The 26,713-nt window shown below is 39.8% G+C and overlaps 1 protein-coding gene across 2 annotated transcripts; it reads left to right on the top strand.

Moving 5' to 3' along the window:
- Positions 1-386: 386 nt before the first annotated feature.
- DEAF1 (DEAF1 transcription factor) lies at positions 387-25,818 on the top strand. Of its 2 annotated transcripts, none has more exons than XM_063437777.1 (12): positions 387-718; positions 4,305-4,393; positions 6,624-6,753; positions 6,983-7,129; positions 7,843-7,982; positions 11,122-11,187; positions 12,391-12,514; positions 14,827-14,955; positions 17,201-17,421; positions 20,035-20,097; positions 24,500-24,589; positions 25,624-25,818. In XM_063437777.1, exons 1-12 carry the CDS (start codon positions 565-567, stop codon positions 25,714-25,716), a joined length of 1,446 nt encoding a protein of 481 aa, XP_063293847.1. In that variant the 5' UTR covers positions 387-564; the 3' UTR covers positions 25,717-25,818. The 2 variants fall into 2 exon arrangements, with proteins under 2 accessions (XP_063293847.1, XP_063293846.1); XM_063437776.1 differs by having other exon boundaries at positions 12,373-12,514.
- Positions 25,819-26,713: the final 895 nt, after the last annotated feature.

Here is a 26,713-nt window from a genome sequence, read left to right as displayed (position 1 = left end):
AGAGGTGTTGTATTTTGTTATCTCACCATCCGAGCCAGAGAAGGGTAATAGAATGTAATTCGTAATGTAATTACGAAGAGTTACTAAACTTAATTGAAATAAAGCGGGGTAAATGCCCGGATGTTTTTCTATTAACTAACACATTACCTTTATTTAAGTTAATAAACATTATATTTAAAGATTTACAGATTTGCTGTAATTCACTTAAATAGAAAAAAAAAAAAACGAATACGACGTCACTGCGCTTTCTGCCCACATTAAACATGGCCGCCCTCCATTCTAACTGGAAATTACTGAAGTTTGTATCAACTTTATTGCGCATGCTCAGGAAAACACCCGCGCTCAGCTGTCTCCGGACGACCGCGGCGCCATCTTCGGCGGGGTTCGGGTGCACTCGGTGGTTTCCGTGGGCGAGAGTCGCGTCGAGTGATCGCGGAGCTCTCGGCTATTTCCGGATTGTGTCGTTTTTTTCCGGCTCCGGTGTACGGCTTTCCGATTGCGGGTCCGGACGGTTTCGGACGAAGGTTCTCGTGTGTTTCCGGAAAGCGTGTTCGGCTATTTCCGATGGATGAAAGTCAAGCTACTCGGCTCGGGCTTTCAGAAGCCGCCGCGGCTGTGGCTGCAGTGGCGGCGGCTGTGAGAGACGGCCCGGAGGTGACCTCGGTTACTGTCATGACTGGGCCTGAAGGCAGAAACGCAGCAGGAAACGGGTACACAGGTGAGAGAGGGTGCAATACTTACAAGGACCCGCTAGATGGCGCTCTGATAATTTTCCCCCTCATTACCCTGACATGCCCTCTAGAGGGCAGTGTTTACTACCTGGCATCAAGTTTACAGAAAGTATTCAGACCCCCTAATATATCTTTTTAATGTTGCTGCCTTATTTACATTTATTTTTTTGTCACATAAATGTTCAATCAGTATCCCATAATGACAAAGAAAAAACAGATTATTGAAAACTTATCAAATTTATGAAAAAAAATAAACCCCTGAAATATCACGTTGACATAAGTATTCAAACCCTTTTGCTAAAACGCTTTAAATTTAGCTCCGACGCATAGGCGCCAACAGTCGAGAACTTGTCTATACAGTTACACATTTTGAGGTAATGTCTATGCACATTTTGGTCCTGGAGATGACTGGCATTGTGTAATCTGCCGGTGTTCTATCAAATTGATAGAACACCGGCAGATTTCAGAATTCAGGAGGGGATCGGGCATTAGGACCATACATGGAGCGCTTTAGAAGTGCACCGTGCATGGTCTGCAGGAGGAGGCAGGGCTGGTCACCCTCTTTAGGGACAGACACATGCCTCCCAGTTGTCACACTTTAGGGGTCCTGCCCCGCCGTCCTGCTTTAGATCCTAGTGTCCCACGTTTTGGGGGCATCAAGTTACTGTCCCTGGGCAGCACAGTCTAATGATGCGCTTTCGCTGTGTAGCGGACACTGAGGGCGATGTAGAAAGCGCTTTAGCAGCACTGTCTGCATGGTTCTATATGCAGGGAGCTGGCCTGGAGGCTTACTTTCAAACCACTTCCCTGCCACAATCTCATCAAAGTGGTGGGTTTTACAGTTCCGTAAGACCCACCTCTGGTTCACCGGAATGTCCTCTCACTTCGTTTCTATACTACCTAGCTAGCGCAGGTAGTGCAGGCTAGGGAGTCTTCATAGCAACTACAGTGCACGTGCTGTTGTTGCCTTGGGTGGAGAGCAGAAGAACCTCCTGTGGTGAAAGAAAAAAATATTTTTAAACAGGTTTTTCTCCCAATTTATACATTTGCTAGCAAAACTGCTAGTACACTGTATAGATGGAATTTAATGCTCTTTTGTATAGAGCCAAAGTTGTTTTGCGCTCTACATTTTGCCATCTCAAATAGTGTTCAACCCCTGGATTACACAATTTAATGAATTTGTTTTGGGAATAATACTAACACTTTATAACATGACTAATCGTTATTCTTTTGGTAATTTGTTAATGGTTCCATTTTGTTGCAGGAAGTATTTTTATTCGGTGTAACCCATTCCTGTCATAGTTGGTTTACAGAGCGTTGGTCACAGACGCACCCTAGTGGTCAGCACTGCGTACTCCTGGTATTAATCCCTGTCCTTGGTGCTGATGGGTGGGAAACATGCAAGTCTCCCCCTGTTAAGAGTGCTGTTAACAAGTGCATATAAGCAGTGCTGTGGAATCAGTCAGAAGCTGTAATTGAGTTACTGGAGCCTGAGTTGGTAAAAATGAGGGATTGACCTATATTGATTTTTTTTTAGAGCCGATATCGATAATTTGTACACTTTCAGGCCAATAGCTGATAACTTAACGATATTCTCTACATTTACCATTTTGAAAAAAGAAACAATTTCTACACAAATCTTCTGTTAACTGAACGTGTTTATTATTTATTTATTTTTTGCAAATAGTTTTTTTTAGTAAGTGGTAAATGCACAAAATATTCATGCCAATCAGATTTCTTTTATGTTTTCAAGAATATTTAGTGTTCCTCTCCCGTCCTTTAGTGTACCTCTGCCCTCCTATCCCTATGTGTTCCACTCCCCTTCTCTCCCGGGCCCTCAGTGTACCTCTCCCCTCCATGTCCCTTAGTGTTCCTCTCCCCCCCCCACATTAGTGGTTCTCTCCCCTCCCTGGTGTGCCTCATTACATCTCTTGTAGCATGGCCGAGCAGAGCGGACCAGTGAGCACTTCCTGTCAGTCCGGCCGGGTACAGGAAACTAAAGCGCCTGTACCGCGGTCCGCTCTACTCTACACTCGACCACGCTACACAGAGTGACTGGTAGGGGGGGCGCTGTGTGCTTCCTTCCTGCTGGTCACTCGATTCTTGCTCCCAGAGCTGGTGCGGCCACCTGTTCCGCCCTAATGCTGCCTTCTGTTCCGCCTTATGGACATGCCAGCCCTGCGTGCGCTAGGCCACTGCCGCTTCCCACATTATCGGCAATATCGGTATCAATAGTGGCCAATACCGATATTTGCCAAAATAAATATTGGCCAACCTGATAATCGGTCTATCCCTAATAAAAATGTACTGACTCAGACTAAATGTACCGTGTATGCCTGCATATTAGTGGACCCGCAAAAAATTAGATGTTTTATATAATGTTAGACTTATATTCTTTGGGTAAGTCGACCCCCCAAATCATGTGTTATTCACACGCCGAGCTACACAGTTAATTGTAATATAATTATACAGTATATAGGGACTCAGAGGTACCATGAATGAAGGAATTGGAGTCAGGTTTTGTGTATCGACTAGAGTTCTGCAAAGAATCTGCCTCAAGCTGGGTACCTAAGTTTATACAAAAGACACACTACAGTCACCAAAACAACTTTATCTTAATTTAGCCGTTTTTGTGTATAGATCATGTCCCTGCAGTCTCACTGCTCAATTCGCTGCCATTTAGGAGTTAAATCACTTTTGTTTCTGTTTATGCAGCCCTAGCCACACCTCCCCTGACTGTGACTGACACAGCCTGCATAAAAACTAAATGGTTTCACTTTCAATCAGATTTAACTTACTTTAAAATCTAACTTACTCTCCTGCTTTGTAAATTGAACTTTAACTACATAGAGTAGGGTCCTGCATAAAAACATGATTTAACTCCTAAATGGCAGAGAATTGAGCAGTGAGACTCCAGGGACATGATCTATACATCTATATAGAAACGTAGAATGTGACGGCAGATAAGAACCATTCAGCCCATCTAGTCTGCCCAATTTTCTAAATACTTTCATTAGTCCCTGGCCTTATCTTATAGTTAGGATAGCTTTATGCCTATCCAACACTCCTTTACTGTGTTAACCTCTACCACTTCAGCTGGAAGGCTATTCTATGCATCCACTACCCTCTCAGTAAAGTAATACTTCCTGATGTTATTTCTAAACCTTTGCCCCTCTAATTTAAGACTATGTCCTCTTGTTGTGGTAGTTTTTCTTTTTTTAAATATAGTCTCCTCCTTTACTGTGTTGATTCCCTTTATGTATTTAAATGTTTCTATAATATCTCCCCTGTAAATGAAAGCTCTTCTGGGATTTGAACCCAGGACCGCTCGCACTGAAAGCGAGAATCATACCCCTAGACCAACGAGCCATTAACTAAAGTTGTTTTTGTGACTATAGTGTGCCTTTTTTTTAATGGGAATCCTCTGTTATCCTGTGTGCCATTCACTCTGTCAAAGCATCATGGGAGTTTTAAGTCTGCAACAGCTATAGGAAGACATACCCCTGAGTATACTGAGCTGAAGGCATTATTAAGCCTTTGGACATCTCTTTAACTCTCTGTTCCTTTCTTTAGAGGTTACAGTGTCCAGTGTTGGAGCCCCGGGAGAGAATGTCTTCACAACTTCTGTGGCCAGCGCCGCCTCACTCTCTGATCATGTCCTTGTGAGTACTGTGTAGAGTTAAAAGCTTGTTAGATCTCCACGCTGAGCCTTTGCCTATTTAATGTCATTCCCAGGGCAAAAAGGAGCACAAAGGACGTGTTTGTACTGGTACTTGTTAAAGGAGCAATCTGTGCACCATAACCTTTTCAGTGAGATAATGTGGTTATGGTTCCCCCAGCTTACCTTTAGCGAACAGTTTAACCCAAAAGTGTTAAATCCATCGCCTGATTGGTTTGCCCACAATCATTCACGCAGTCTGAGACTTGAATCAGACAGGGAAACATCTGACGCTTTCAGACCATCAGCGCTATCCATATCCAAGGCTTCCTGATCCAAGCCTTGGACTGTTGCAGATGTTCATGGGCAGACCGATTGGGCTCCAGATTCAACACTATAATCCCTTGAGTTACACCATCTCCCGGTCATGCCAATGACGATGTCGATTACGTTGTTATGATGCCCGGAGTGTCCCTTTAATTGCTCAGATGAGTCAGTGCTTTGGCTGCTGGGAGTGTATAGAACACAATTTAAATAGTGTGCATAACACCATTTTATTAGTGATAATTGTTATTATATATCACTGTAGCGTAGCTTTTACACATTCCCCATTTGGCACTTCAGAAGCAACAAGACACTAATTGCATTATCAGACACACCTTCCGGTGATTAATTAAAAGAAAAATCAGCCTGCAGCTGGATGTCTTCATTCCGAGCGTGAGGACGTCCAGTGCAGGTGACTAAAAATAACCTAGCCAACCGGAAGTCCCTCTAGTGGCCACTAGAGGTGGAGTTAACCCTGCAATGTAATTAATTCAGTTTATCAAAACCTGCAATAATTAAAATTGCAGGAAGTAGTCTGTATGAGTTTAAGAGGTCTGGGTGCCTATACTGTCCCTTTAAGTTTGTCTACGCAGAGGCATTGCAAGTCAACACGAGTCAGTATCAAATTAAGGAACTTGCGCAAAGGTCCAAGATGATCTGAGTTGAAATGAAGCGCAAGAGTATATGGCTATAGCTGGTAAGATTGTGTAACAGTAAAACATCACAGGATAACCAAACCTATACGGATACAATTGACATGTTAATAGCATAGCCGCCTGCCTGTCTTAAGGGATGCCAGTTAGAGAAAAGTTCCATTCCATAAAGCTTTGAGTCTTGCGTTGACAGCATGGTAAAATGCATTTTTATAAGCAGCTGCTGTTTAAAGTAACACTATTGGGTCAGAAATACGAACGTGCATTCCCGACCCTTTAGTGTTAAAAACACATTTTAGCTGCCTGGCCGTTCCTTGTGAAATAAGTAAAAAACGTACCACTGCTTCAGCACTGTGCTGGCACAGCTTCCGATCCGCCTCCTTGGCTGAGATCATCTTAATTAATGTTCTAAGCCAATCCAATGCTTTCCCATAGGAATGCATTGAGACGCTATAGCGCATACATTGAATCAATACATCTGTATGAGGAACGTTCAGCGTCTCCATGCAGGAGGTGGAGACACTGAACGTCAGTGCAGCGCTGACCCAGTAAACACCTCTTGTGGCTGTCTGAGTGACTGGACTAGAGGTATTACTAGTCAGCAATGTAAACACTGCCTTTTTACTGAAAAGTCAGTGTTTACATTAAAATGCCTCCAGGGATATACTATAGACACCAGAACAACTATATTAAGCTGTTTAAGAACGTCATATAGTAGGAAGAGCGAGATTCAGGCACAGCCAATGCACACATTGCATATGAGAAGACTAAATAGAAATAATTGAGGAGATTTATCAAAATGTTGTATACTGAAAAGCGATACAGAGATGTAATGGGTAGAACTATGTCTGTGAATGTGTATGTTTCAGTGAAAGTGTGTGTTGGTTAAACAGTGTGTATGTGACAATGAATGTGTATCTGTAAGTGAGTGTATGTAAGTGCATGCATCAGTGAGGGAGTGTGTCTGTCAGGAAGAGAAATTTGGAAAAGGGGGGGTGTCCGAGTTTTGTTATGCCTAGGGCAGCACAAAACCATAATACACCACTGACAACAATGGGACAGTAAAAAGATAATGGGGTCTGCATGAAGGTCCCCCATCGAGCACCATTGAAAATTTATCCAGGTGCCCTTTGGGGCCCTGTGGATAAAGTATTTTGTATGTAAACTTTAATAACAACCTTTCACAATTTTTACAGATGATTTGTTATAATTTCTAGGTGTATCAGTTGCATAATACAGGTTATATTTCTTTGGCAGGGTGAAAGAACATCTCTGCAAATTGGGGACAGTCTGAGCACAGAGAAGGCCACTCTGATTGTAGTGCACACCGATGGGAGTATTGTGGAAACGCAGGACCTTAAAGTGCCATCAGCCCCCATGACCCCAGGTATGGAACATTTAGCAGTAATGTTGTTATTGTTACCATAGCTGCTGGTTTTAGTTTCTCTATGCAGTCAATAGCACAGAGATTAGTCACTAAACAGACTATTGTGTCGATTTGAAAATCACATTCTCGTGAGTTAGTTATGCTATATTAACAGCAGAGCTATTTTTGGCCTACATTGTGCAATTTAAGCTTCAGTTCACTCTAGTTCTATGCATTTTGTTCTTGATAGGATCAGAAAGACCGTCCACGCCACTGACGCCTGGATCTGGGAAAGATGGCACTAAATATAACTGGGATTCGTCTGTTTACGAAAATGAGTTGCCCGTACGGTGTAGGAATATAAGTGGCATCCTCTATAAAAACCGTCTGGGATCAAGTAATGCACTTTCTTACAGTACTTATTGGGGAAACCATTCAACCTTTGCACATAGAACATTCTAGGTAGTCATTGCTCACCCCCTAAAGCAGGGTTTTCCAAACTCCGGCCCTCCAGAGGTTGCTGAGCTACAACTCCCATGATTCTCAGGCTATCTAGTTCATTCATAGAATCATGGGCGTTGGAGTTCAGCAACATCTGGAGGGTCAGAGTTTGGAGAATCCTTGGACAGAAATCATAAACTTCCAAACTTCAACATGCTAGGGTTGACACAGTTAGAGAGCCCGCTGCCTGTTGGTCTCTGGTCTATTAATTGTACATTTATTAATTGTATATGTTTGTATACATAGATGCTAATGTTTGCACATACAATTGATCCTTGTTGTTATCATATACTATTCATTTTAGTAAATTGCTTTATTTTGCTACTATAGTCTATTGCTATTGGGATGGTATAATCAGTAATTTAAATAAAATGTACAGGATAAACATGAATGATAGAGTTTGAGCAGAGTCCTCTGCAACCTATCATTCCTGTAAGTTTCTTGTAATTGTCCTATTTATAGTTAAATCCCCCCCTCTCATAATATTGTAAAGCTCTATGGAATATGTTGGCGCTATATAAATGGCGATTATAATAATAATAATAAACATCCCTTACACGTATATGCAAACACGGTTTGTTGATGTTTTACATGTGTTACTGCTTTCAGGTGGCAGAGGGCGCTGTGTGAAGCACATGGATAGTTGGTACACACCAACTGAGTTTGAAGCTATGGCAGGCAGGGCAAGCAGCAAGGATTGGAAGCGGAGTATTCGGTACGCGGGAAGACCCCTGCAGTGTCTCATTCAGGTCAGTGACTGAACAGCCAGGGTGTGAATAACAAAAAATGTTATAGCTATGTTTCCTAGAATAGAACTGTTATATATTTCTTCTTTAAAAAAAAAAAAAAAAAAATTATAATAGCAGTGCACACAAATCAGTGGTAGTGCTTAAATTCACTTTCTTTTTTATGCAGTGCTTTTACAGGCTCTGTAATTCCTTACAGGGAAACCATCACATTTCTGTGTTTACACATACACTGGTCAGTCATAACATGAATAACATGAATAACATTGATTATATTTATAAAATATTTTACCAGGAAAGATACATTGAGATTTCTCTTGTTTTCAAGTATGTCCTGGGTCCACACATTAGTGTTAAAATGGCACCTGTCAAGGTGTGGGATATATTAGGCAGCAAGAAACATGGGCAAGTAAAAAGACTTGAAGTGACTTTGAACCTCTTTAAAAGAGCAAGTCTTGTTGGGTGTTCCCGTAATGCAGTTGTTAGAAAGTACCAAAAGTGCTGTAAGGGAAGAAAACTGGTGAATCGGCATCAGGATTGTGGGTGCCCAAGGCTCATTGATGCGCATGGGAAAAGAAGGCTAGCCTTTTCTGATCCAATGACACAGAGGAGCTAAAATTGCTGAAAAATTTCTGCTGACAAACTTTACTGCTGGAAAACCTTGGGTCCTGGCATTCATATGGATGTTACTTTGACACATACCATCTACCTATAGATGGTTGCAGACCACGTACACCCTTTCATGGCAGTGGTGTTCCCTGATGGTAGTGTCCTCTTACAGCATGATAAAGCACTCTGACACACTGCAAAAAATATTCAGGAATGGTTTGAGAAACATGACAAAGCATGTACCTACCTGTATGCTGGTAGGAGCTGTGTGTCGTTGTATGAATCAAGGTAGGAGCTGTGTGTTGATGTTGCATGATGGTAGGAGCTGTGTGTCAATGTATGTATACAGGTAGGAGCTGTATGTCATTGTATGTATACAGGTAGGAGCTTTGTGTCATTGTATGTATACAGGTAGGAGCTGTGTGTCATTGTATGTATACAGGTAGGAGCTGTGTGAGAATGTATGTATGCTGGTAGGAGACGTGTGTGGATGTTTGCATGCTATAGGAGCTGTGTGTCGTTGTAGGTATACAGGTAGGAGCTCTGTGTGAATGTATGTATGATGGTAGGAGCTGTGTGTGAATGTATGTATGATGGTAGGAGCTGTGTGTGAATGTATGTATGCTGGTAGGAGCTGTGTGTGAATGTATGTATGCTGGTAGGAGCTGTGTGTTGTTGTATGTATACAGGTAGGAGCTGTGTGTGAATGTATGTATGCTGGTAGGAGCTGTGTGTGAATGTATGTATGCTGGTAGGAGCTGTGTGTGAATGTATGTATGCTGGTAGGAGCTGTGTGTGAATGTATGTATGCTGGTAGGAGCTGTGTGTGAATGTATGTATGCTGGTAGGAGCTGTGTGTGAATGTATGTATGCTGGTTGCAGCTGTGTGTGAATGTATGTATGCTGGTTGCAGCTGTGTGTGAATGTATGTATGCTGGTTGCAGCTGTGTGTGAATGTATGTATGCTGGTTGCAGCTGTGTGTGAATGTATGTATGCTGGTTGCAGCTGTGTGTGAATGTATGTATGCTGGTTGGAGCTGTGTGTGAATGTATGTATGCTGGTTGCAGCTGTGTGTGAATGTATGTATGCTGGTTGCAGCTGTGTGTGAATGTATGTATGCTGGTTGCAGCTGTGTGTGAATGTATGTATGCTGGTTGCAGCTGTGTGTGAATGTATGTATGCTGGTTGCAGCTGTGTGTGAATGTATGTATGCTGGTTGCAGCTGTGTGTGGATGTATGTATGCTGGTAGGAGCTGTGTGTGGATGTATGTATGCTGGTAGGAGCTGTGTGTGGATGTATGTATGCTGGTAGGAGCTGTGTGTGGATGTATGTATGCTGGTAGGAGCTGTGTGTGGATGTATGTATGCTGGTAGGAGCTGTGTGTGGATGTATGTATGCTGGTAGGAGCTGTGTGTGGATGTATGTATGCTGGTAGGAGCTGTGTGTGGATGTATGTATGCTGGTAGGAGCTGTGTGTGGATGTATGCTGGTAGGAGCTGTGTGTGGATGTATGCTGGTAGGAGCTGTGTGTGGATGTATGCTGGTAGGAGCTGTGTGTGGATGTGTATGTTGGTTGGAGTTAGGTGTTTAGAAGAGTATGCTGGTGGAAGTGTCAATCACATAAATTTCTAGTTGCTTACCTGTGTATTTAAAAGTGTTGGTACTGGTTTATTTTTAATTTACTGCATTTTCGATGGCAGTAAAGAGAGTAGCTGCAAAAAATAAAAACTGACATATTTGACATCAATGTAATATCTTAGGAAGACGTTTTTACATCTAAGAAGTTATATCCACCGCAGGTGCTCCAATATGGGCTTTTTCAGATCCATTTGGCATAAAAACATTAAAAAAAACTCTGCAACACAGCTTTATAATGAAAGCTATTTTTTCAAATAGCCAAATAAATGCACCTGGCAGCATTTCAACACCCAAGGCTTGACAACGACACTTTGATTAGGAAAGTCAGCAGCAGAAGATGAAAACTCTGCAACACTGCTTCAAAGCTCTGCTCTGAGTCTATTCAAACGTGTTTCCAGACAGTCTGAAATCTGCTTCAGATTATGGCTGGTGATGACAAGAATGAGCTTGTGCTAACCTTCTGTTTGCTACAGAACACAGGCTGAATGGGAAAACTACAGTAAACATTGGCAGGTACCAAAACGTTTGCAGCAATCATTTTTAAACTTTTTGTGAAAATAACTCTCTTTAATGTACATTGAATTATCATGTATAATAAGCTCAGTGACACTGTCCTACACAATTAACTATATTCTGCAGATTGTCAGGATCTTCGTTGTGTTAAAGGGATTTTTATTGCAGTGGGGAAAGGCAATTTCTTGATTTACTTTGGACATCTGTGTGCAGCCATAGGGACTTGGTGTATTGAAAGTATCATGGGTGGAAACACTGTCATAGCTACGAGGAGTTGAAACCACCGACTTACATTGATGTGTGCGTTTATATGCATTAACCTTTGACTGCACAGATAATATAGTGATGATGGTGGCTAACTGCTCACATACTTCTTGTAGGATGGAGTTTTGACTCCTCACGCTGCGTCCTGTACATGTGCGGCTTGCTGTGATGACCTCAGCCTGGTGAGTGACATAGGACAGCTCATGTGTCTTCTAGCTTTGCTATTAAACTATATTATAAAGGGTCAAGTACCAGCTTCTGCACTTAATTTTGCTCTATCTTAGCAAGTATTTTCTTGAACACTGTATTATATGTATTCTTTAGGAATACAGTGTAACGTGTGCTAAGCAAAGTTCATTTTTTTAAAAACTGTTCTATTTTATGTTATCTTGATTTAACTTTGGTGTTATTTATATCATATCTTATGGATGTGAAAGGGTAATCTCGGTAATCAAACCATTTAATAGAATTTTAACAACTTACTTGGGGTCTGCTGGTGGTTGCTGCCACCTGGTCACCTTTGCAGACCAGAAGCTCTCAGTCCTGAGCAAGCCTATTGGTCGAGAGCAGTCAGCTGACACTGAGCTGACCTGCATGCCTTTCTTCTCTATCCTCAGAGTAAGGTTACCATATTCTGAATGTTTGTTTTTCAGGGCAAATATTACTTCATCTTGATGGCAGCATGTGGAAAGTGCTGCCAAGCAGGGTGTAGAATGTACATGCTCTAGGATTCATCCTTGAGTAAAGGAACACTATAGGCACCACAACAACTTTTAGCTTAATGAAGCAGTTTTTGGTGCATAAATCATGCACCTGCAGTCTCACTGCTCAATTCTCTGCCATTTAGGAGTTAAATACATTTTTGTTTCTGTCCATGTAACTCTAGTCACACCTCTCCTGGCTGTGACTCACATAGCCTGCATGAAAAAAAACCCTAGATGGTTTAAATTTCAATCAGATGTGACCTTACTCTCCTGCTCTGTAAATTGAACTTTAATAACATAAAGGAGGCCCCCGCAGGATCTAGCAAGCTATTAACAAAGTGGGAGATAAGATATTCTAAATTAAACAGAATTTGCAATAAAGGAAGTGTAAACATTAGATCTCACTTTACAGGAAGTGTTTAGGAAGACACTGTAACTCACATGCAGGGAGGTGTGGCTAGGGCTGTATAAATACAGTGATGTAACTCCTAACTTAAGCACCAAAACTGCTTAATTAAGCTAAAGTTGTTTTGGTGACTATAGTGTCACTTCACTGTCCAGAGCCAGACCATCCTTAAGAGAGATCCAAGAAACGTATCCGTACATATTCTGTTCACTATCCATCTTTTCATTGGCTGGCTATGCTAAAATTAACCTTTTCAGTTTTCTTCTCTCCAACAGAGTGGCCCTGTTCGCCTGTTTGTTCCCTATAAGCGTCGTAAAAAGGAGGGCGAAATACCAACTGTCCCTGCAAAAAAAGAAGCAAAGAACCTCACCCTCCTGCCCGCCACAGCTGCTGCTACATGTAAGCACACACTAAGCAACGGGTTAATGGGATTGAGGTGCATGACTTGGAAAGTGTAAGACTAGAATGACCCTTTGACAGTGAAGAGGCACTTTGCTGTCTTTTTTCTATGTCTTCATCGTGTTCATTATCACTAGATGAAAGGGGACGCGATGGGATTTCTAAAGACTTGAAAATATAAAAATGAAATTTAAGCAGCTTGCCTTCAAGCATTTCTAATTTTAAGTTACATAAATAATGTGACATCATTGATGTTAAATAGTCACATTGCTCTTTGTACACTGATCTAAAATTATATCCTTCAGGGCACTGGCTAAAAGAATAATAAAAAAAAAAAGTCCAAACAGTTTTCCTGCAATCTTTATATTAAAAGGTTAGCACAACCAAAGTACAGTCTTTTGCTAAAACACTATTTATTGTTGGAGTAACCCTTACTGGAATGCCCCCGGCCCCCCAAAAAACAAAACCAAGATCTATGCATGCCGATGACAGAAGCCATTAGCCTGTCGTTCAAACTGAAACAATGCACATCCAGACTTAAAACACCATGACTACTTTAAAACACTAAAGTAGTCATGGTACGTGGAATAATCCGTCAAGGGTTTATGGTTATCGAAATAGTAAGTTCCTAATACTCAGGGTAAGCCTATCTGACTCGGAAAATGATTCCAGTTTCGCTGGATTGGCCTTAAAGGGACACTACAGTTACCAGAACCACTACAACTTAATGTAATGGCTCTAGGGCTTATAACCTGTTCCCACAGGTTCAGCAATATGAACACTGCCTTTTAAATTGTTTACACTGCTCCCTACGATCACCTCTAGTGGCTGTCTCTCCAACAGCCACTAGAGGTGCTTCTTGGGTTCAGTCTCTACATGGAAATGCTGAACGCTCCCAATAGAGATGCATTGATTCAATGCTCCTCTATGAGGAGATGCTGATTAGCATAACAATTTAAATCGCATGTGCACTCTCCTCACAATACTCCCCTGTGGGAAAGTTTGATTATCTCAGCCAGGGTAGTGGCACAGCTGCACTGAGACTGGTGTGACAAGGGCTAAAAGGTAAGTATATCTTCTGTTGTAATGCACACAGGTGGGGGCCGAACAATTTAATATTTACATGTGTATATTCCTAGCACTATAATGTTCCTTTAAGTATAAAATTTGTTTTTTGATTTCCAACAATTCTGACTCTAGTTAATAATCCTGTTTGTGTAATAAAGATTGCTGGCCAGCCTTTATCATTTAATAAATGCAGCTTTATCTGGATTATTTAGTCAAGTGGGAATGCAAAGTAAATTTCAAATTTAAAGGGACACTGTAGGCACCCAGACCACTTCAGCTAATTGAAGTGGTCTGGGTGCTGTGACCCTTTTGCACTTAGTGCTGCAATGTAAAACATTGCAGTTCCAGAGAACTGCAATGTTTACATTGCAGCTCTAAGTCTGCCACTAGTGACTGTATGCAAGACAGCCACCGGGGGTGGCGCTTCCGGATTCCAAACAAACTTTTGGTCCGTTATCTGATGCTGGACTTCCTCACGGAACTCCAGTGTCAGATTTTCCACATAGGAAAGCATTAAATAATGCTTTCCTATGGGTAGGTCTAATGTGCGCGTGGCCATTGCCGCACATGCGCATTAGGATGCCTCTGTCGGCGGGGGAGGAGCATGGGTGGAGCCTGACCCAGCGCCGAGGGACATCGGTGCTAGATTCAGGTAAGTGGCTAAAGGGGTTTTAACCACTTTAGCCATGAGGGAGGGGGGAGCTATTAACCCTATAGTGGCAGTAAAACGGCTTTGTTTTCCTGGCACTATAGGATCCCTTTAAGGCCAGAGTAGCCAAAATACTTTGTAGAGCAAAGCAAGCCCGTGTAGGATCACACTCATGCTTGCCTGCTTAATGTTAGATATAGGGCTCTTTTTTACCAAACTGATAATGGTAAAAGTATTCAGAATAGTGAGATTCCAATAGTTTCCGCATCATTAACTGCATCAGCAGCCATTAATGTTTCGACCCTTATAAAGTAGTAGAACTTATCCCTTTGTTACCATAGAAAAAAGATAATTTCAGGTCCGACCTTATACTTTGCTGAACTCTGTGAAAAATATTTGCTAATGGCAAATGGGCAAAATTGAAATCTAAGCGGTATTCTATAGCTTAGCTGTTTTCTCCTACAAATTGCAATCCCATTGTTAATTTTCTCCAGTTCCAACTTTTTGTGAATATGCCACATTGACCTTTATGACAATTTCAGTAGTGGACACCAGTACTTCTACTCACAGAATTCTATAATGTTGTTTACTGTAGTCACAGTGTCGTCTTCTGGACAGATCACAGCTTCAGAATCGTTGACCTTTGAACGTGCCACCACTGCAGAGGCATCCGCTATCCTGTCCGATAGCCCACCACAGGGGGACGTATACACTGGTGCAACAGGTAAGATCTACACTACCTGGCTATCTATACACTTTTTTGACTTTTATGTATTCTTCCATTTCTTTTATTTTTTTTATCTTACATTGCATTTTTTCCATATATCTGTTGACTTTCATCTGAATGTATTTAAATGAGTGGCAGACATTTGTAGGCACATTAGGGTTAGTATTGGAGGTGAGACGTTAAAAGACTAAATATAAACCATGAACAGTGCTTGCGGCTCTTCCACCAAGAGGTGCTAATTGGCAACATCAGCAGGAAGGGTTAGCTGTCAGAAAATACACTTTGTTTCCGTTCACATCCAGATTCTTTAAATTTTGTATCTTTATATATATTCTTACCCATTCTTATCCATTAAAAGTATACTCCTAGATTATAGGCACATCATCCCCCCACCCTTCTTCTGAAGTAAGAAAATAAACTTATTGGCCGCAAGTGGTGGCCACAACCTGACTGGCACACCGTAGGAAACAAGTAATTATTTCCTATGCCTTCCCAGTATCGTTGTGGCCACCACGCAGACTCAGGCTAATCTACTGATAATCTCAGGCAATCAACTGATTTCCCACAGGAAAGCTTTTAGGTCCAGTGGGCATGCGCGGCACTCTGAGCATTGCTCTAGTCAGCACCACCTTCAAGATATGCATTGACTCAATTCATCTCTTTGGTGAAGCTTTATTTCCGTGGAGATGCTAAATACCTGTCCTGCAATCTTTGCAGGATCTCATCCAGGAATTATTTTTATTTTTATATTATTGATATAGCGTTATCTGAGTGACAGTCACTAGGCGTGGTGTTAGGCAGCAGAGTAAACACTGCTGAGGCTGCGGAGACCATCTCTGTGACCCAGAACCAATACACTAAGCTGTAGTGATTTTTTTTTTTTTAACCAAGACTAGAGTGTTTAAATAAACCACTTCATTTTTGTGCATTATAAAGAAAATATGCATAAAGCCTTTTTATATACCTAAGCTGCTGCACACGTTCCGTTTCTGTAGACGCCAGGAAGTGGCAGGGTTTTCAACTGTTGTCAGTGGGGGTCCTTTGACTAACCCATAACATCTACGCAACTGATATTAATGGGAAATGTAGAAAAAAGCCATTTCATTTATGAACCAACGTATGTGAAACTCCTTAGCAAACCAATATCAACGGCCATGTTTTTTTCTTTTAACCCCTTAAGGACACATGACATGTGTGACATGTCATTATTCCCTTTTTATTCCAGAAGTTTGGTCCTCAAGGGGTTAAATTGTAAAGTAACTTGATTCAGGGTTTTGTTTAGTTTTTTGGATGAATGGAGCTACTTACAGCTCCTGTAGATGCCCTTATAAAATAAAATATAGAGCACATAGAAGTTTGACATCTATAGCAAGCTAGTGCTGTACTCAAACATATGTTGGCAGTAATCTCTTCAGTATGTTATGCAAAGGCTTGTAGAACCATAACATTGTGAAAGGCACATCTGGTGCAGTGGGTAATATAGCATGCGTAGACATGGTGGGATTGTGTTGTTCTAAAGGTTTTTATTACCTAAAGAAACCCAAACATATTTTCCCCAAACCATACCAGGGAACAGGCTCTGGTTTATGGGATTATTAGAGGGTTTTTATTTTATAAACCGTATACACTGTTCTGCACTTTCACGTTAATCTTATAGTATACACCGATTTGATGAACCACTGTATATAAGTATTTATCGTTTTGATCGTTTTCAGAAGTGTATTTGGATGAATGTTTGGTATTAATGCACTAAACTAGCACAGCACTACTTGTGGTTTTTGTATTGTTTTAACTAAATGCACACAGCAGTGTGGCGTGTTTGCTGCTGATTTGAATGTTTGCCCTTTAGCTAGCACCCATAGCAAGCGTCTTGCACGTTATTGTTACTTGGGTTACCATACACGTTTAGCAATTTATTTCTCGAAATAGCTTAGCATTTAGTCTTTTACAACATAATTTCAGTGGGGAAAAAAATAATTATTGAGTTTATTGAAGAATAAGTCATTTAGTTTAAAACTTTATCAATACCATCCACCTGTCTTTTCCCATCCGTGTATCTTGTGTCAATGTATCTGGTTTTTCTCCACCTGTGCTAACCCAGGCCGACATTATACCTGTTTTCTTCTTGATTTTCTAGTTACTCCTTCTGTTTTTTTTATTTTTGGACTTGTGACCGTACACCAAGAGGTATGATTAAACGCTTCTCTCTCTTCTCTCCATACCTCCTTCTTGGTATCTCTAGCTGTCCATGAAGTATTAACGTCTCTCCCAGCATTGGCTCTTGCACCCAGCACTCCAACAAAAGAGTCTTCTCACGGTGGAGTTAATGGACTGGACGTATCGGAACAGCAAAGGCATTGGTTGTACCTGGAGGAAATGGTTAACTCACTGATTAGCACTGCTCAGCAACTCAAAACCTACCTGGAACAAGCAAAGAGTGAGGCTGCTCTAGAAAGGAAAGAAGTAAGAAAAAATATAAACTAGTGATGCTCTTCAGCATTTTTGTACCTGTTTTGGACACATTGAAACCAAACTCTACTGTAGGTTTCCACTCTATATTATGGATCGAGAGCAGGTCGTGCATTCTCCATAACAGAAATCTAAAGTACATACAGTTAGTAGCAATAGCTATACAATACAAACAAAAACACCCAATAAAATTCACAAGTAGAAAAACATAAAGTGGGGAGGTGAAGCACAAAAAAAGAGTTTACCTATATAGTAATACCCCACACTGTAGAATCTTGCAATTAGGACTCCTCCCAGTCCTCTCAGTACATGTTTAAAATATATAAGATCTACAGCAGGAAGAAAACAAATATCATGGTGTACTATCTAAGATATCATTTAAAAGTGGTGTTTAAAGTTGCACTCATTAGAAATAATTTGATTGTAGGCACATCAAACAGTAAGGTTGACAGAAAATCTTCTCCACGTTACGGGCATGTAGGAGAGAGAAATTATATAGTAATAAGTGCAGACTATTGGTGACCCAGTAATGCGCTAAAAGTGAAAAAACTTACAAGATTGCGGTGATATATGAGCATATCAAATCCCAGGTAACCAGGATACTTGGTGTCAGTCCGCCAGCATGCTCGTTAGATCGAAATAAAAGTAAGCATCCCTCTAATTTAAAAAAATCGAATTTATTACAAATAAATAAAACAAACACAAATCAAATAAAATAGGTAGAGATACTGTCCTACAATAGTCCCAACCCTATGCGTTTCGTCTGCTGCTACAGCCTTCCTCAGGGGTAAAATCAAAGTGGAAGATCCAGTCTCCTGTATGCCCGTAACGTGGAGAAGACTTTCTGTCAACCTTACTTTTTGATGTGCCTACAATCAAATTATTTCTAGTGAGTGCAGCTTTGAACACCACTTTTAAAAGATATATTAGATAGTACACCATGATATTTTTTTTCTTTCTACTGTAGATCTTATATATTTTATACAGTTAGTAGCAATAGATAATTCATAGCAATAAAATATTATCTTGTACATCATCTTCACTGATCACAACACAGCCACCCAGGGTACCAGAAGCAGTAAAAGTTATAATAATGTGGTATTTTTGTAATTTATTTTTCAATTGCTCCTAAATTGTTGTTAAATACTAAATTAAGATTTGCAGACTCAGAAACAAACACACGTAAGTATAGCTATACAATTGACTGGATCTACATGTGTACATAAGGAAGAGAAGAATTGATTTGATTGACCACCCCCCATTGTGTTTCATTAGTAAGGGGACAATGTTTTAACCCTTTTGCAGTGTGCTGTTCAATTCAATAATTGTCCCCTCCTCTCCACACTCACGACACAGGTCATTGAGATGATCTGTAATTAAATCCTTAATCTTCTTAAGAGACAGGTCCCATTGCATCTGAAACCTGGCATTAAATCCTTAGTGGCTGAACTGCATTAAAGTGTTAGGTCCACTTAGAGCTAAAGTTAGAGTTCCAGTTTGTCACTGTTTACGTATTACAGCCATTTACATGTCCTAGACTGGGATTTCTCACCGCTCGGTGGTGAGAGTCTAATTGTGTAACAAAATAAACACACAATGAGTAAATGTGATCTTGTGATGTACCATAGGACGTTCAGTGTCCCAAATTCATGCAATTGTTACAAAGTGTCCAATTTATGCTCTTACAATGTGATAATAAACGCTGTGCACTATAAATCATTAGTACGGTCTCACTCTCAGGGTTATTAACTAAAATGAGAATTCAAAGTGAATTCCAAATTCAATGTTCTAATAGCCGATCTAGAAGCATTCTCGAAGTCCGCATTGCATACCGTTTAGCTACTTTAGTCTTATATTTGAAATTCACTTTGAATTCTTCCTTTAGTGAATAAGCCCTTTTTTTGTATTTTTTATGCCTGCTGTAATGTCAGATTGAACTCACTTGCCACTTACTAGTACCTTGTGGGGTGTATTGGACGGGGTTTAAAGTAGTCAAGCCACAGTTTCATTTCATAATATAATACTGGTAGGCAGGAAATGGTACGTTGCAGGGAATTTAAATGTGCAATAATCTGATTTTAAACGACCAGCCTATATGCTAACTCCCTGTACGGTTTTACTTTCTAACCTTTTTTTGGCCTTTGTTCAAGTGACTTAACATGTAATCCTTTTAAAATAATGCAATGATGTCAGGATGGCATTGAACGAGCGGAAGTTACTGGATACAATTTTCCTTGATTTTACAAAGGTCTTTCTGAAGCTCAAAGTCAGTTACAGGTGATCGTTCCCTGTAATGGTTTCATGTGATCAGACCCACTCCCATTTAAAGGATTACCATAATGTATAAATGCAGTATTTATAGAGCTATGACTGCAAGGACATGCTATAGACTCCAGAAACATTACATTAAGCTGTATTTGTTCTGGTGACTATAGTGTCCCTTTTAATGTCCTTCTCACTCCTTGTTACATGGAGTATCCATCCATCCATCCATCCATCCATGAAAGTATTATTTTAACAAAAAAACACATATACACATTGTATTCCACAGTGCAATATGTTGTTACTTGATAAGTAAACCAATTATATATTTGTTCCTCCCTATAGTTTCACAGTCATTTGTTCCAGCAAACAGAAGAAATGGATGGAAAGCATGAAATTCTCCTTAGGGTAAGCATTGCAGCACTCAATTTATTTAGTTTGAAAAAATGAAACAATTTCTATTGTACTTATGGCTAAGAAACAACCGGATTGTATTTGTAGTATATAATATGTTTTTTTTTTGTTTTGTTTTTTTGTGTCTTTCTTTAGAATGTCTCAAGTGAGTAATATTTTGCACCGTGATACATTCTCTACTCACGAGATAATTAATTTATTCTCTGACAGAACACACATTTATTAGCTTTTTACGTATGTTGCTCTGTAACTCTATAGTGATTGTGTGTAACATATGTTCACACACAGAGAGGTCTTAAAGCTGGGAGGTGACACAGGATTATGAATGTAATGTCCCAGCTCGATCACACCGCAACACACACCTCCCTCCCCTCTCACTCTACATATCATTACCTTGCTATTTTAAGTCCTCTTCCATCTCACTGTTCACACTCTCTCCAGCACCTCCTGCGTTCCAGTCTTCACTTCCTCCCCAACCCCCATGTTCATTGAGTCAGCTTTCTTGAATGCTCTTTAAGATGCGCTTCAGTCTTTCAAAAACTATCCTCTCTGCGTTCTCGTAATTCTGTCTTTATGTTTCTCGGATTAGACACTTGTTATCACCTCTTCTCCTAATGTATAATGAGCTACATTGTGGTTTTGCCATTCTTCTCCTTTTCCTGTATCTTGATATTTAGTACATGCAGTTTGTTCCTAATATGGGATACAACAAATTCAGAGACTACAAACTGATTGTTTTGTGAGGACACTTTTTGTTCACACTCAAATCAGGCACGCTAGCTATTCCTTTGAATTTAACTAGGTTAATCCTTTTCTGCAAGCTTCATGCGCTATAATAGGAAGGTGAGAATTGTAGTCTATCATTGTGAGGCCACTGCAGACAGCCTTATTGTAAACAAAGTGCCTGTAATAATGGAACATCGATTGTGTGATATACACAGTATTTGTATTTAATATAGTCTGACAGAAAAGTATATGGGGTTGTGGCAGAGTTATAAAAAAAAAATGCTGTTTGCTTCATAGTATAAATTGATGCTAAATTATGTTTCTGGATGGAGTGAAACTGAAACTGCTTTATAAGCGGCTATATAAACTACTATTTACTAAAAGACGCCATGGCTTCACAGGCAGAAAAGCCTGTTTTTTCGTGTTTTTTTTGCAGACAACAAATGCTACACTTAGTGACACCAGGCATATGGTCTCACTAAGTGATTGGTGAGTGTTAAAATAACTTTATCAGTGCTGCCGCAGACAGCAGCGTGATGTGCGCTCTATTCTTTGGCACCAAAAGATTTAAATATGCTAGCATATAGCCTTCCCAGTTCCTCCATTCTGGCTAATAAGTATTAGTGAAAATAGAAATCCAGCGCACTCACTTATCAACTAAACAGCTACTTTGATGCTGACAGATTTGACTAGTTTTATTAAAAACACCCAATCTAGGCAAAAAATAATCGGGGTTTGGTTACACTATATGATCATTCATTGCATAAGCCTGCCACAAACGTCAATGTACCCCATCTTTGGCAGGTCCTACTCTCGCTGCCAACTGTCTACTAAATGAGCTACTCACTTGGGGAAATCCTTCCATCTCGAGTTCTCTGCAGTACAAGCCTTAAATAGGGTCCTGAGATGAGACACCTGTGACAGGGGGCTGTGCAAAACCAAGGAGCTGGCTATACTCCTAAATATATATGGGAAAACAAGGGACTGGCTGCACTCACCTAAACATGCTTAAATGGGGTGCTGCTGGGGGCCAATAAATACAGTAAAAATAGAAATCCAGCGCACTCACTTATCAACTAAACAGCTACTTTGATGCTGACAGATTTGACTAGTTTTATTAAAAACCCCTAATCTAGGCAAAAAATAATGGGGGTTTAGTTACACTATATGATCATACATTGCATAAGCCTGCCACAAACGTCAATGTACCCCATCTTTGGCAGGTCCTACTCTCACTGCCAACTGTCTACTAAATGAGCTACTCACTTGGGGAAATCCTTCCATCTCGAGTTCTATGCAGTACAAGCCTTAAATAGGGTCCTGAGATGAGACACCTGTGACAGGGGGCGGTGCAAGACCAATAAGTATTAGTGCTCAGAAGCTTCAAAAAACAAAGATATTCAATAGTTTTCTTTCTTTGAAAAGGAGAAAATTGTATACAGACACAACTTCAAAAAAGGGAACTGCAGGGGAAAAAAAAGGCTGTTAAAAAAAATATATCAAAACAAAATAATACATATAAATGTTCATGCTGGTCAAATTTTTAAAAAATAATGCACAGAAGAAAAAAATATATAAAATCTAAATTTTTAATATATTTTTCTTCTGTGCATTATTTTTTCAAAATGTGATACCAGTTTTGGAGATCAGAGGTGGAAACACTTGGCCATCAAAGCTTGCGGTCCTTCAAACTATGAACCACATGACTGATCATAAGCTGGTTAAATAAGGGCCAGAGGGCATGGGAACCCTGTGGGCCTAATGGTATTTGGACCAGGAGGCTCAGCTAGTTCCTTGGAATCCCCCACATCGAGCATTAATTATATTGTATTCCTCCAGACAGGCCTGGGGATTGTAGGGATGGGTAGAAACCTAAATGGTTATGTTTACCCTCCACCCCATCACACATATGGTGGAGGAAGGCCATTAATCAGGCCCTTCTTGCAGACTAATTTGTTTGAAGTTGTACTAAGCAATTCTAAGTGAATTTCAAATGTAAGGCCAGAGTAGCCAAACTGAAAGCATTGCTGACTTAGATAATTTTTCCAGTTCAGCTGTTTTTGACCTAAAATTTGAAATTAACTTTAAATTCTCTCTCTCTCTTTCTTTCTCTTTCTCTTTCTTTTTTTCTTTCTTTCTTTCGTCATAGGCAGTGGGTAACACAACTAACAGACAGACAGTTGACAAAAGTACAAAATCTATTAACATGGTATGCAGTATAGGATCACAAAACATAGCAATATTTGTTTACTGTAAAGAACAAGGCCTAAGGTGGTCGTTTAACAGAAGAGCATGAATATTGGCCTGCTGTAGGTCAGCATAGTATAGTTTAGGCCGAATCGTAATCCGCTGTTGAGTAAATAAAAGCATAAAGCATTGACATATAATACACAAGTTAAAGCACAATATCAACGGCAAAGTAATGAGAGTAAATTGTAGTTTGGAATTCTCACTTTTGTTATTAACCCTGCCGCAGTTTTAAGTTGCAATGGAAGTGCAGCCCCAGCGACAGATTTTATCGACAGCATGGATAACGTCTGGGCACAACTAATTCATTAACTCTGCTTCTACACCAGATTGCCGTGTGTTCCAAATGTATACCTTATTCAATAGTAGCTTTGGAAAGAGGGTATGTCTTGTTGTATGAAAATGTTCTCACACAAGGAAATTCAAAGTAATATTCAAATTCAATTTCAAAATTTACGCCAGCTAAGTTAGAACAAAAAAAAAGTCAGTTCTGTTTTTTGATTGTTTATTTTGGCATTGAGTTTGAAATTTACTTTTAATTCCTGTTCATTCTCTTTTTAGTTATTATCCCTGAGTATGTATTATTATAACAGAAATTATGAACAGCATTTGTCAGCCATATCCAACAGGGCAGGTTCGCGGAAAATACGAAGGCGCAAGAAACCGCTATGAATGTTAAACTGTTGTGTGAGAGCTGACCTTGAGAAATTCTGTTTTATAGCAAAGTGTGACATAAGCATTAATGTATCACGAAACATGAGACCTGTCAAACCCACTGCACTGTGAGACATGATAAATTCTCCTTTTTACTTTGCAGTGAGAAACCTATACAGGATCCTAATAGTGCTAATGGTCCTTTAGTGCACTAAACCATGCAGTTTGGGTGATTTCCTGTTTTTTTCTTACAGGGTTATTAACTATAGTGAGAATTCAAAGTGAATACAAACATACATGCGCTAAAACTCCCACCACTCCTAGGTGGCACAATGACTGTAGTACACATCAGCCCCAATACATACAATAAAAAACATAAAATAAAGACAATGAAAATAAGAAAGTTAAGTGTGCACTATCCCACTATGCACATTTACATTTTTTAGCATCACTCCTTGAGGTGGCAGGTGAGCTTACACTTAAATGGCCATTGGAGTGATTCTAAAAATCTCCAGTTATTTGAATGTGCATAGGGGTTTGCGATAGTGCGCAAGTAACTTTTTAAAATTAGTTTTTTATTGTATGAATTCAATGTAAATTTCAAATTTAAGGCCAAAGTAAAACATTTTTTTTCAAGCCAGCTATTTTGGCCTCTATTTAACATTCTCACTTTGGTGAATAACCCTGTATGTACAACTTATGTTGAATATCAATTTAGACTCTGCACTGGTCTGTCTAACACGTCTGTTCTGCTCTGTTCTATGTTTAGCAGTCCTGTGTTAATTGTGGCAGAGAGGCCCTAAATGAATGTACTGGCTGTCACAAAGTGAATTACTGCTCCATCTTCTGCCAGAGAAAGGTATGGATTATGGTATAATATGATTAGACCACTGTCCAAGCCAAGAGATCAGCTCCTCCATTTTTGAACCCATTCATATTGGCTGTTTGTCTGTATTGTGAAATTTGAATTTTTATAGTTTAGAGTAAATTAACCATTCAAACGGACTGTCATCAAATGAAATGTCATGTACATCACCGTCTACTGTTTGAGAGGCTCTAACATATTCGACTTGACCTGAATATTTTATCCTTGTCATATAGCTGTACATAAATATAGACAGAGTAAGTCTTGGCGTGACCATTCACATCGATCTGCACAAGTCACAATACAGGAGAAATTGATTTACTCTTTCATGATTTGTTATGACAGGAAGGAAACAAAGTGATTGTGGAAAAATTATATTCCATGATAAGTACAGTTCAGACTAACTACAAACTGAAGGCTAACAGCCCTTAACCCCCTTCACTGCCCTCCCTTTCCAATATAACCCAACTCTGAATGGATCACTGGGAGAACAAGGGTTGCTCCTATGACAGTTCCTCAAACTCCAAAAGGCTTCTCCTATTTTCTCCCCTACTATCTTCTGGTGGTCTTCGAAAAGCTAGCAGTGATCCCTCTATAATCATTATTCATTCACACCAACATAGAGTTCTAAAATGCGTAGCCCGACTAACCATTAGGTAACTTAAGGGGCCTGGTTATCCTGAAGATAATTGGCTCCATTTACCATCTCTATACTGAGATTGAAAGGACGACAAACTGGTAGCCTGCTTGGGGGCCTATGGGTTCTTTAGGTGTTTTTCTATTCTGCTATCCCCAGTAATTCTATCAATAGTCTAAGCAGTCACCCGACTATTATATTTCCCTGACCTAGAACTAGTTCAGAAACAAAATGTAAAGACCCTTTACCACCTACTATCAATAATATTTGAGGGTTGTTTATTTTATTGTAATCTTCTGAGAGCTTGCTCTCAGCAGAACCTGAAGACTTGTGACTTATTGTAAGTAGAACTTCCAGTCTGGTAATAATACTTAGTTATTTTCTTTTTTAGGACTGGAAAGATCATCAGCACTTGTGTGGGCAGGCGTCCACCCTTTCAGTCCATGCTGAGGATGTCCATGTAACAGATAAAGACCCTGTTTGATGATCCGTCGGTTACCATGTCATATTGAATATACAAGTTATATTTCTGCTTGGTGACGTTTGGAAAAGAGCCTAGTATCATAACGAGCGGATGTCTGAAACTGGAGAGCATATTTACTAATGTTCCACATTTTCAAGTTTGAAGAGACCGAGAACTTTAACTCTTGCCAAAAAAAAAATATGGATTCCTAATGCAGTCTGTCATAATGACATTTTTAATGGAAAGGTGTTTATAGTGCAATAGTGTTTTTATATATAATATAAAATAACTCAGAAAGACTTAATGAGCCAAAGAAAGCAGAATATAAAACTTCAAGACTTCACAATTTTTTGATACAACTTTAATGCATTTATTAAACCTCTTTAGGACCAAATGTTACACTTTGTGATAATCACAAATGGTCCTTAAAGTCTCTTTGCAACATGAAATTTCTTGCTTTTAACTTTGACAGCACTGCCCCACCGCAGTCATTAGTTCTGTATGGTTATTCCATTTTTGGAATAGGGTTCTTAAAGAACAAATTGGTATGACAACATAGACTGTTGGATGCTTTAACAGTAAAGCAGATATTGTAAGTGCAGTATTTTTTCCATTTGTTTATTTTAATATATATATATGTATCTAATATTTTATAAACCGTGAACTGAAAGATGAATTTATTCTGAATGTATTACATGTATGCCGAAATAAGGTTAGGTATATAGACGTTTTGGGTATTTACCCAAGGCTCGCAAATAGAAAATGGCAGTGTGCTGGGTCAGTTTATGGATACTTATATATTGAGAAATCTTCATACATTGCCATCCAGGTAAACACAGGAAATAGCAAATATGGTCTGAGAATAAAGTTATATCTGTCAATTCTTTAATGAGTTTATATTTAATTTGTACTCACAAACATTTCTGTAATTGAGCATGTGTCCATTTTCATAGCAAACCCAGGAAACGTACATTTAGCCAGCTGTGACATGCGTGTGAATTTATGGTTCACTGAGCTT

Source organism: Pelobates fuscus, chromosome 12 (assembly GCF_036172605.1).
Source record: "Pelobates fuscus isolate aPelFus1 chromosome 12, aPelFus1.pri, whole genome shotgun sequence".
In the NCBI taxonomy this organism is placed as follows: Eukaryota; Metazoa; Chordata; class Amphibia; order Anura; family Pelobatidae; genus Pelobates; species Pelobates fuscus.
This window is presented reverse-complemented; position numbering and strand designations above follow the sequence as displayed.